General features: G+C 53.0%; 1 protein-coding gene across 1 annotated transcript; it reads left to right on the forward strand.

Annotated features, from left to right (window-relative positions):
- Window positions 1-1044: 1044 nt before the first annotated feature.
- On the forward strand, window positions 1045-5584 carry Sfrp5 (secreted frizzled related protein 5). The gene is made up of 3 exons (XM_005063583.4): window positions 1045-1726; window positions 3430-3507; window positions 4582-5584. The coding sequence occupies exons 1-3, from the start codon at window positions 1207-1209 to the stop codon at window positions 4926-4928; spliced, it is 945 nt and encodes a 314-aa protein (XP_005063640.1). The 5' UTR covers window positions 1045-1206; the 3' UTR covers window positions 4929-5584.
- Window positions 5585-11593: the final 6009 nt, after the last annotated feature.

Here is an 11593-nt window from a genome sequence, read left to right on the forward strand (position 1 = left end):
CCCATCCCACCCCATCCCACCCCACCCCACCCCACCCCACCCCATCCCACCTCACCCCATCCCACCCCACCTCACCCCATCCCACCTCACCCCAACCCACCCCACCCCACCTCACCCCACCCCACTCCACCCCACCCCACCCCACCCCACAACACCCCACTCCCAAAACCAAGCTCTCTTAGGATGCTCCTCCCCAGAGGGGAAGCCAGAGGTCAAGTAGATTCACAGTCTCCTCCCACAAGCCACTGCTTCAGTTTGTCTCACAGGAAAGTCAAGGAAGACACAGCCCAGACTGAAAAAAAACAAAAACAAAAACACCAAGCGTAGGGGCTAGATGAACTAAATGAGATTGTTCATGAAATGTGCCTACAATGGTCTCCAAGCACAGTTGGCGCCCACTGAATGTGAACGTCCATTAGAAAGGCGTTGATAAGATTCCGCAGTGTGGCACAATGCCCACAGCACATTAGTAGGAGCTCATTAAATAGGAGTCAAAATCCCCTTCACCCACCCCTTGACCTCCATGTCTGGGTCTTAGCCATCTACTATCCCCAGCAGGCTGCTAGGTGCCTGACTCTGGGCAGAAGCTCAGTGGATACTTGAAGACCTCAGGGTGAAGCTCTGCCCCTTGGCCAGAAGGGCGTGGATGGTCAAGAGACTCCGGTATCAGACAGGAGTAATGAAGGTGTTAGGGAAGGGAAACCAGAGCTGAGAAGGCAAGGGCCGAGGCAGAGAGATAAGCAGGTGAAGTGAGTGAGAAAAGGAACAGGAGAGACTGAGGCGGAGAGAGATAAGAAGGATGGAGAAGAGGCCAAGGGTGAGGAAAATGCCGAGCTCCAGGAAGAGGCACAAGGAGAGGCCTGGGCTGCGGCAGGGGAGTAGTTGACCGACCAGGGTCGCAAGGTGGGGCGGGGCGGGAACGGACCAGAACGGGGCGGGAGGGACACCAGGGTTCCTCCCAGGTCCGCCAACCCGGGGCGGGGGTAGTGTGGGGGGGACCAGCGGCTGCAGATTGGCCAGGGCGCAGCGAGGTCTGGGCTGGAGCCCCGATGTGGGAGGCGCCTGGATCACTCCGGAGCAGAGGCTGCCACCTACTTGGACGGCCAGAGCAGCCGGGACGGCTGCAGGGAGCATCCCGGCCGGGGTACACACGGAGCAGCCAGACGCCGAGCACCGAGCCGTCGGGGAGGGCGGCAACATCCAGCCATGCCGGTGGCCGGGGGCGCGCAGACGGCCGCGCTGGCGCTGCTGCTCGGGGCGCTGCATGGGACTCCGACAGGCGGCCAGGAGTACGACTACTACGGCTGGCAGGCTGAGCCGCTGCACGGCCGCTCCTATTCCAAGCCACCGCAATGCCTCGACATCCCCGCCGATCTGCCGCTCTGCCACACGGTGGGCTACAAGCGCATGCGACTGCCCAACCTGCTGGAGCACGAGAGCCTAGCCGAGGTAAAGCAGCAGGCGAGCAGCTGGCTGCCGCTACTGGCCAAGCGCTGCCACTCGGACACCCAGGTCTTCCTCTGCTCGCTCTTCGCGCCCGTCTGCCTAGACCGGCCCATCTACCCGTGCCGCTCGCTGTGCGAGGCCGTGCGCGCCGGCTGCGCGCCGCTCATGGAAGCCTACGGCTTCCCCTGGCCCGAGATGCTGCACTGCCACAAGTTCCCCCTGGACAACGACCTCTGCATCGCGGTGCAGTTCGGGCACCTGCCTGCCACTGCGCCTCCAGGTAGCGCCACCAGGGCCCCGAGTGCCCCAATGGTCCCGCGGGCCAGCAACCTGGGATCGGACAGATGTCTCTCCCCAAACCCTTACCTGCACGCCCGGATAGGTGCCAAGCCCCTACACGCACATACGTCCAGCGCCCAGTAATTGTCTCCGTTCTTTGTGAAATTGAGTCTGGGTGTATCCCTGCTGGTTCTCTGCCGACTCTGATCTGTGCCTCGTGCAGTTCATGACACGCCTGCTTTCGCAAGCTGCTGAATCCCTGGGTACCCTGGGGGCGTCCCCATAAATGCCTTATTGCCTTCCTTGTCTGAGCAATGCTTGGGGTCGCTAGACAATGTCTTTGAACTGAACTGCAGGCACCCAGGCAAGACCATTCCTCCCCAATGACGCGGGAACTTGGGGAAGAGACGGGTGGCTGGGGAAGAACTGAGGTCCTTTCGTTTCTGTGCCTGGAACCCTAATGTCTCCAATTCCTAGTCTGGATATCTTTGGGGTACTTAACTTTTCTGAGCCTCCTTTCCCCAGCAGTAAAATCCCAGCTTCTTGAGCTCCCAAGTCCTGCTTCCCACTGGCACCTCGGTACGATTATTGCCATCATGCCTGGTTGCTGCTTGATCTCAAACCTGTCCCAAGGTTGGAGGCCACATCCCCTCCTCCTCTTCCCAGATGCAGGCCCCCTTCCAAACCCCTAACACCCCATCCAGGATGACACCCAGCAGTCCATCTTTGCCTGGACAGTTAGCATGGGAGAGAGAGAGTTCCCATGAGCCCCCATGGCTGGAACAGGCAAAACTCCATTCCCTTTTATCTCCTCTCCCCACTCCCCACAAAGCATCTGGGCCCCTCCTTGAGCCACCCATCCGCTCTCCCAAAGCTCATGTTAACTGCTTAATCCTAGGATGATCTCGCCTTCTCCCTCTCCGTGGAGCTCTGGGAGGGGAAATTCCCTATCCTGAAGGCTGAAAAGTTACAGGCAAGCAGGAATAGGGCCAGCTAAGCAAGATATCCACGGTCCCCAGAAGTCCCTACAGGTTCCTTTTATAGTTTCTTTGGAGCCCAAACAAGAACAGCTTGAGACATCAGGAATCTTAGGCTCAGAACCCTGCTGAGCCCTGCCTTGCTACCCCATGACTCCCTCTCCCAGCGAGGCCCGCTCACCTGGGGGCAGGCACATAAGAGAATCCAAACAAAGGTCAGATTGGGGGGGGGGTGGACAATGGGCAAGCTATAGAAAGGTGTCTATGTGAGCAACAGGTGACATTCAGATGTTTTAAACAAAAATGAGTCATTCGGGCTTCCTTTGAGAGTCTAAGTTAAAGCTGGCTTTGCTCTGCTGGCTACCTGCCTGTCTGACCCCTGCAAACACATCTGCCCAGGCTGTAGAGCAGAAGCGCAATTGTGAGCCCTAAGCTCTGCTCCCTGCATTACCCACAGTACACCTGTACTCCTTTGCTGTAAGTAGAAAAGGCAGTGCCCCCTTCACAAGCAGAGTATTAGATGGAACACCATGTGTATTATGGGGGCAGCTGCCTTGGGGAAACAATGCCCCCCTCACCTTATTGTCCCTGCATTATATGATCTCTTGAGTTGATAGCCACAGACTGAGTCATTGTCATCGTCCCCTTTCCTGGTTAGGAATCACAGGGCAGCCTTTGTGAGGTTAATGGAGGAACCTGTACTGACCTCTCTGCTCTCTCTCTTCAGTGACCAAGATCTGTGCCCAGTGTGAGATGGAGGATACTGCTGATGGCCTCATGGAGCAGATGTGCTCTAGCGACTTTGGTGAGTATGGGCTCACAGGACCACAGCCCTAACAGGTGCCCAGCAGCATGGCTTAGAACCAGCCCCACCTGACTAAGGCACTGTCCACGAAGAGGCCTCCATGGCTGGTACAAGCTCAGCCAGAGATGAATGGGGCCCTCAGAGGGCACAGGACTCCAGGGTGGAAGTCCCCTGTCCCCTGGAATCCCTGCTGAGTACCCAGTGGTCCTCTGGCTGAGCCTTTTGTGACTAGCTTTCCCCACAGCTTCATCTTGGGCCCTTCCTCTCCTGGGAGAGCTGAACCAAGCCAGTTAGATCCAAGCTCACTGTGGGCCAGAGTTCTGCATGTGATCTTTGCAGAGTTGGTTCTGTTTTGTGTCCTAACCTCCTCATCTATAAAAACAGGGGAAAGAGCAATGATGAAATCCTTACTTCAGCTGCATCTTTATGTAGGTAGCCTCTGGAAAGAAAATGCTATTATCATTGCAGGGGAGGGAAAAGGGAGAGGAGGTTTTAAGCCAATTCCCTGAGTAGGCCAAGTTATTCTAGTCTCTGACTTCTTGAGAGATGGAGGCTAGCTGTAGAAGGGTGAAGCTGGCCAGAGGGTCCTCAGCCCACAATGCCTGTCCCTATTGTATTGGGTCTCTGTGGTCACTTGTGAGTGGCCTCAACTATGACTCAAGCCACAGACCAGGACTTTACCTCCCTACCCTGGACACTGACTTACACTCCTACACATACCACAACAAACTTCCACACAGACATACCACATACATTCTTGCCCACGCTATATGACCCCCCCCCTCACACACACTGATCTTAATGGGATTTGGGCTCCAGAACTCAGGCAGAAGACACCTTTCTCATTTCACCCATTTCACCTATTGTACTTGAAGCTGAAAGCCTGCCTACGATGTCCATGGAAGTCCAGCCCATAGGAGCTTCCTAAACATTGCTGTAACATGGGGAGTCTGGCCATCCAAGCCCCACACCTCAGCAGGCTTCCCAAGAGTGTCCTGGTATCAACTTAGGGCTCCCGCTGTCCTGAACAAATGTGACACTTTTCAGACCACCCCTTGCCCATCCTTTCCACAGTGGTTAAGATGCGAATTAAGGAGATCAAGATAGACAATGGGGACCGGAAGTTGATTGGAGCCCAGAAGAAGAAGAAGCTGCTCAAGGCAGGCCCCTTAAAGCGTAAAGACACCAAGAAGCTGGTCCTGCACATGAAGAATGGCGCGGGCTGCCCCTGCCCACAGCTGGACAGCCTAACAGGCAGCTTCCTGGTCATGGGTCGCAAGGTGGAGGGACAGCTGCTGCTCATGGCTGTTTACCGCTGGGACAAGAAGAATAAGGAAATGAAGTTTGCAGTCAAGTTCATGTTCTCGTACCCCTGTTCCCTCTACTACCCTTTTTTCTATGGGGCAGCCGAACCCCACTGAAGGGCCTCCTCCTTGCCCCAGCCAGCCAGCTGTGCCTTGCTCTCTGTCCCTACCCACCTGGCCTCACCCCCACCCCCAGGCTGACCCAGCCCCTGGCAAAGGTGGCTTCATGCAGCTACTACTTGCACAGGCGCCAAAGGACAGGCATGGGGCTACCCTCCTTGACTGAAGGGTCCTGGAATCCTGGGGTCTACTAGGAGCTCCCTCTCTCAGGAGAGGCGCTTTCTCCTCAGTGGGTGGGGGGGGGGGTGTCTGAGAAAGCAGGCGAAGGAGGAAAATGTGAAGGAAGGGCCTCCTGCAGCCTGGGGAGGGCGTTTCCAGAAAGAGTAGTGGGTCTCACCGTTAAGGGGGCCTCAGTGCTTAAAGGACGGTCTTCCTCCCACACTACCCCTTTATGTGTCATGACGGCGTCCATGTCTTCCAGCCACACCCACCTCTCATCTGGAGCCCCGCTGGACAGGAGCACCGCTCAGCAGCTTCTGCAGACTTTGTCACACAGGCGTGCTTCCCGGCTCTTGCCTCAGCCCTCCACACCCCTTGTCCCAACCACAATAAATTATTGCTACTGCCGCAAGGCCACTGGCTTTAGACAACAGGTTTGGTTCTTAATATTTTTTTACGTTTTTAATTAAATAAAGAAAACAATTGTTGCTGTGGACCAGGTAATTTCTTTATCCAGTAGCTAAGAAGAGGCTGGGAGATAGGGGATTTCAAATGACGTAGAGTGAGTGCTGATATCCTAAGCCAAGCTTGGTCCACTGACCTCCTTGGAAAGCCTAAGAAAGACAATATTCCCCAAGAACATAAGGTGGGGGTCACCCTCACCTCCCAACCACTAAGTGAGAGACAGAGATAACCACCCTTTGTCCCTGAGGAGGGACAGAAGTGCCACATTTCCCAACTGATGCCATAGTCAGGAGACTCCTAGCCTGCCCCTACTGGGGCAGTCCCAGGTCAGAAGGGTCCAAGACAAGGCCAGACCACAGGGAACAATGTCACGTCTTCCCTGGGGTTCCCAGATACTCCTGGGCACTAGTCCTGACACGTAGGGGGCAGACGCTTTAGACTGACGCTACTCTAAGCATGCTCTGGGACCAGCTGCAGCTGTGTCATCCAGGAGCTAGTTAGAAACACAGAATCCGGAGGGCTAGGAATGCCTGCCACTCAAACAGAGAGCGCTTGCCTGGGAATCTGGACACTTGAGCCCCACCCGAACTTGCCATAATAGAAACTGCCTTGTTATTTTTAGAATATTACTGGGGATCAAACCTAAGAATCTGCATTTTAACACATAAACCTTAGCCCATCTACTGAGTGTTTAACAAATGCTGGGCCCCAGTCACATGCAATGCAAACAGGACCTCTGCCAAGCACCAAAAACCCAGGTTTTTGCCACCTAGTGGCATGCGGGGTTTGGGAGCCATTGCCAGCATAAAGAAACTTACAAATAGAGAGAGAAGGCTGGGGTCCACACAGCCACTTTAAGGTACAGAGCAGGAGTGGGAGAAGGCTTGGAAGGAAGAGGCCACTGCCATGCAAATGACCAGCATGCAGAAAGAGCTCACTGTGGGGACCAGGTGGGGCCCCTTGGCAGATGTGCAAAGTTCAAGCCGATGTCCACAGAGCAGGGGACAGACACCCTGAGAGCCTTTCCAGGCCAGCAGAGGTAGTCAAGGCCCGAGGATCCTCTTAACACAGGAACCACCCGAGGAAGGAAAACTCTAGATTCCAGTTCTGAAAATGTACTCCCTTGGAAAGAAGTCACCTGGGCAAACAGAAGTGGTGGCCTGGACAGAAAGGCCACTGGCTGGCATTGACTAAGGTGACCAGTGGAACTGCCCTCCACGGGGGCATCACTAACAGGTGGCCTGACCACTTGTCCATACGTCACCTCTGGGCAGTCAGGTGGCTCTGCCCAGGCCGCAGAAGCCTAATTGTTCCTCCTCAGGCAGAGGAGGCTGTTGCGTCCCACCCTGCCCAAACCCTGCCCAGCGCACCCAGCTCCCTGAATCTGTCCCTTGTCTCCAGGCCTCCTGCTCTAACCAAATATTTACAGGCACTTCTCTGGTCCACCAGGCAGGGATTATTTTTCCACCAAGCACACAGGCCTGGGGCTGCAGTACAATGCTCGTCTCTGTCAGGTGCTGGCAGCAGGCAGTGGTGGTAGGAGAGGGCTCCCTTAGCCCAGTCCATGGAGCCCGGGAAGGCCCTCCCTACCACCCCAAAAAGGGACCTGGCCCTGTGCCCTGCCTAGAATCTCTTCTGGAATGGAGAGGAATTCTCCCCAAGGCCAGGGAGACTCTGCAAGGCCTGGGCCAGTTTTCTTTACCTGGTCCTACTGGCTGCAATGATTTCCCTCCCAAATGGCAGGAGCCCACCCACACCCAGAGTCAAGGGACCAGTGAAGGCAAGCCTCTGATACCTGAATAGAACCGAATCCCCCTGGCACATGGGACCTCTCCACACAAAAGGTCTAGAAGCAGGCAGGTGTGCGTTGGGGATGTCCCAGGCTCAGGACGTCTGCAGTTCCTAGCATTACAACACAGTCCTCTTCCCAGCTGCCATCCCCTTCCAGACAGCAAAGCATAAAGTCAAGTCAGAAGCCTCTACCCCTCCTGAGCAGGCAGGCAGCAGGCACACAGCCGGCAAGCAGGCCCGCCTGATAGACTTCCATTCCAGCTCCAGGCCAGGTAAGTCACATGACCACTCGCAAGAGTGCAGAGTGCAGAAAGCCAAGGGGTTTGTTCGCTTCAAAAATACACTCCTAGGTGGTATTAAGTTTTTAAGGTTTGTTTTATGTATGGGTACTCTATCTGCACATATACCTGCTCACCAGAAGAGGGCATCAGATCCCATGATAGATGGCTGTGAGCTACTATGTGGTTGCTGGGAATTGAACTCAGGACCTCTGGAAGAACTGTTTCTCCAGCCCCACACTTTTGTATTCTAATTTAAACCCTTCAGCAGCCATTTTGAGATCAAATCTCAGTGTAGCCCTAATTGGCCTAGAACTCCACTATGAACATTAACTTGGCCACAAACTCATAGAGATTCATTCACTGGCCTCTGCCCACTGAGTGCTGTGATTAAAGGCACCACCACCACCTAGCAAGAGGTAACAATTTTATTAACAGTGACTACAGCTCAGAGAGGTTAAGGTCCTTGTCAAGAGTTGTATAACACACTCGGTTAGTGCTAGATTTGACTTCAAACTCTTAACCACTACCCAGGACTTATTTCGAGGGTTTATCTGTATAGCCCTGGCAGTCCTGGAAGTTGCTTTATAGACCAGACTGGCCTCAAACTCATGGAGATCCTCCTGCCTCTGCCTTCCAAGTGCTGAGATTAAAGGTGCATGCCATCACCACCTGGTTTACCTAGGACTTCTTAAACACTTCCCACCATAACCTTTCACCCAAGAAATGTTTACTTGCTTCCAGGCATAAATATGTAAAATGGGTATATAAGTCAAACATTTGTTGATAATAAGCTATAAATCTATTTCAATATAATCCTTTGGCATACACATACCGCTTATTCTGGATGAAAGCAAACTTGCACACTAATGGAACAAATGTGCTTGAATTTACATAAAGAATTAAACCTTGGCTGTTTGATATTGTAAGACGAATATCACTTTTTTTTTAGATGATCAGTTTTGATTTTATAACCACCAATACTGAGAATGCTGTTCTGTACACACACACACACACACACACACACAGAGAGAGAGAGAGAGAGAGAGAGAGAGAGAGAGAGAGAGAGAGAGAGAGAGAGAGAGAGAGAGAGAAACAGAGAAACAAAATGGCAGAAGTTATGTTTAGAGACATTTCATAAATTGTTTGAAAGTGTATTCTGATCCCTGATCCAAATCAAAAATTCAGTAAACTATTTTTTATGAAACCACTGTCAGTAATTTTCTTTTCTTTTCATTGTTACTTGTGCTACAGTACAGGAGTGGAGGCCAGAAAATTGGTTCTCTCCAACCTTGTGAGGCAGGGTCTCTAGTTTATATCAGGCTGCTGCCTGCTCCAGAGCGATTCTCCTGTCTCCTTCTCCCTAACTGAGGTTACAAATGCACATCTGACTTCTTAACATTGGTTCCAGGGCTCAAATCCAGGAGTCCTGTTTAGGAGGCTAGGGCTTTTACCTAGTGAACCATCTCACCAGCCTACAAGTTAATTTTAAAAATCAAATATTCCAACCTAATGCAATCCAAAGACATACTAATTTGATATTTGCATGCTGGGAGATCAAGTAGTAAGTCCTTGTTTTCTGTAAACTACATGTTCCGGTAAGAGCAGGAATGAAAGTTGCCATTCACCACATGCAATGATCTCACATCTGAGCTCTCTGGCTGTGTGGCATGAGATGCACAGTGCACAGGACAGTGCCCCAGACACACCTCCCACCTCAGCTTGACCTACAAGTTTGATTTTGAGTTCATTCTTGTTCAGTGTTCAAAAACCTTTTACTGTCACCAAAATTCTCACAACCCCCACATCCAGTTACAGAGCACCACAGAGTCACAACCTACAGCTTAAAAGTCTGAAGACTAAGCCAGATGGTGGTGCACATGCCTTTAATCCCAGCACTCAGGAGACAAAGGCAGGTGGATCTCTGTAAATCCAAGGCCCCCTTGGTCTACAGAGCTAGTTGCAGGACAGCCAAGGCTACCCTGTCTCAAAACAAACAAACAAACAAAAAAGGGACTATTTAGTACCTTCTACAGAGGGGGATCTGTGATAGGTTAAGGGTGCAAACAATTGTGAAGGTTCCAGGAAGTTACTCTGATGACACTGACGACACTTAAGGGCCTGGACCAAGGCAAAGGGACCAGTGAGTCCTACCCACTCCTCTCTTCTCACCCCTACCAGACTCAGGGCTCCACAAAGCAAGCTCACATCCCACAACTGTACAGCCAGTTGTAATCCTAAAGTTCACTCCTTAAGAAATCTAATGTGTGTGTGGGGGGGGTTGTTGCTGGAATGTGTGTGGCTGGAGCCCAGTGTCTCAGCCCGGACAGCAGACTCCGCTGGAGCTCCAAGAAGGCTCCCAGCCACAAGTACCCGGAATCCCCAGCCACCAGCAGTGCCAGCGAATGGAATGTGCTGCTGGGGTGTTGCTGGCAGGAGGTGGGGTCACTGGGAGCTGGAGAAGATAGCAGCTCCCACCACAAGGCCACCTCTGTTCTGACTGAAGGGGGTGGTGCTTGGTGGGCAGACCCTTGTTAGCTCAGTGGCTAGCTCCTTAGAGAGTGGGGACCAGAATGTGAGGGAGCTGCCCAGAATGTGACCTTTACCCAAGGCTTCTTAGGCCACGGGTGCTATGAACACCTGCAGCATAATTTCCATTCCATTTTGGGTGGGTCACTTAACCTCCCATTTAAAATGCCCACCAATTAGATGAACCTGTAGCGCTGTGCTGTGGGACTTTAAAATGAACTACTGGCCAGACATGCTGCCTGGCAAAGTGGTGCATGAACAGGGCCAGCTGTGCAGACAGACACAGACCTCTGGTAAAGGAATAAAAATGAGGCATTTGGCTTCTGCCCCAAAGGCTACAGGAGACCCCCAAAGCCATTGCCTGTTCCCAGTCTGCCAAGACTTTGCAGCATCAACACAGGAGACCACAAAAGCCTCAACAGACCCAAGCTCAAGCCAGGCTGCAGCCAGGCCTCCCGACCGGCCCTGCAAGGTGCCAGACTATAACCTGGTTATCTACCAATCCAATGCCACAAAGCGCAAGCTGTGTTTTGTCCCACTCTGAAGTGTCTGAACCCCGGGCTCCGTGGGGCACTGCACCAGTCCTGCTGAACTCCCGTGGCTCTGCATTTAAAGACTTGCTCACCTATTCTCCCAGGTACCTCCAGGAAACAAAAAGGGCAAAACCCCTTTCTCACATCTGTGACTACACCTGATAGTCAGCCTTCCTGAGCAGTGACAGTCACCTTCCAACAAGATGGGCTCTCACTGACGCTCTCCTGTAAAAGGTGATTTAAAATTGTTCTCTGGCTTAAAAGAAGGAAAACGGTGACTGCTGTAAGGACACAGGACAGAGGCGCATCATCTGTCTGAAGGCTGTAGGATGATGAGGGTCATACATTAGGCCACACACACAGGAGGTCACGGCAGGTGGGACTGAGCTTGGAGAGGGCTTACACCACTGCTGCTGGGCATTACCATGTTACTGCGAGGAAAACAGTGCCTACCTCTTGGACTTGTCACTGGCACTAACACGTGTGCAGTATTCAGCACCAGCAACCACCCAGCCTGGTGACGTGTACCTCAAGCCTCCAAGCACCTCACACCTACCAGCTCTCAGCTCCTGCGGTGCTGGCCCTTTCTGCCTTTCTCAGGAGGGATTAGCTAAAACCTTTCTACTGTAAAGCCTGCCTTGTCTAATACTTAAATTCTGATCCCAACCTCAACCCAAGGCCCTCAGTCCGGTCACAAGACAAAGCCTGCCCCCTCCTGTTTACAAGGCACAGCCTTCCCCTGAGCCTAGCTCCTCACAGACTGGGCAGCAGCACACGCACTTCCACAGACCGTGTGCAAAGACCCACTCCACGGCCTGCCCTTGGCCAAGTGAAAAACTTGGACAGCACTAAGAAACCTGGGTCTCCCCCCTGGTGGCGAGTGCGGACACAAGGACAGGACGAAAGC

Source organism: Mesocricetus auratus, unplaced genomic scaffold (assembly GCF_017639785.1).
Source record: "Mesocricetus auratus isolate SY011 unplaced genomic scaffold, BCM_Maur_2.0 Super-Scaffold_4256, whole genome shotgun sequence".
Lineage (NCBI taxonomy): Eukaryota > Metazoa > Chordata > Mammalia > Rodentia > Cricetidae > Mesocricetus > Mesocricetus auratus.

Excerpts from the sequence above, each read along its gene's own strand:
- Sfrp5 (XM_005063583.4), top strand. The coding sequence starts at position 1,207 with ATGCCGGTGGCCGGGGGCGCGCAGACGGCCGCGCTGGCGCTGCTGCTC. Across the intron at positions 1,727-3,429 it reads GCCTGCCACTGCGCCTCCAG|TGACCAAGATCTGTGCCCAG; the intron begins GTAGCGCCACCA and ends CTCTCTCTTCAG. Across the intron at positions 3,508-4,581 it reads GATGTGCTCTAGCGACTTTG|TGGTTAAGATGCGAATTAAG; the intron begins GTGAGTATGGGC and ends TCCTTTCCACAG.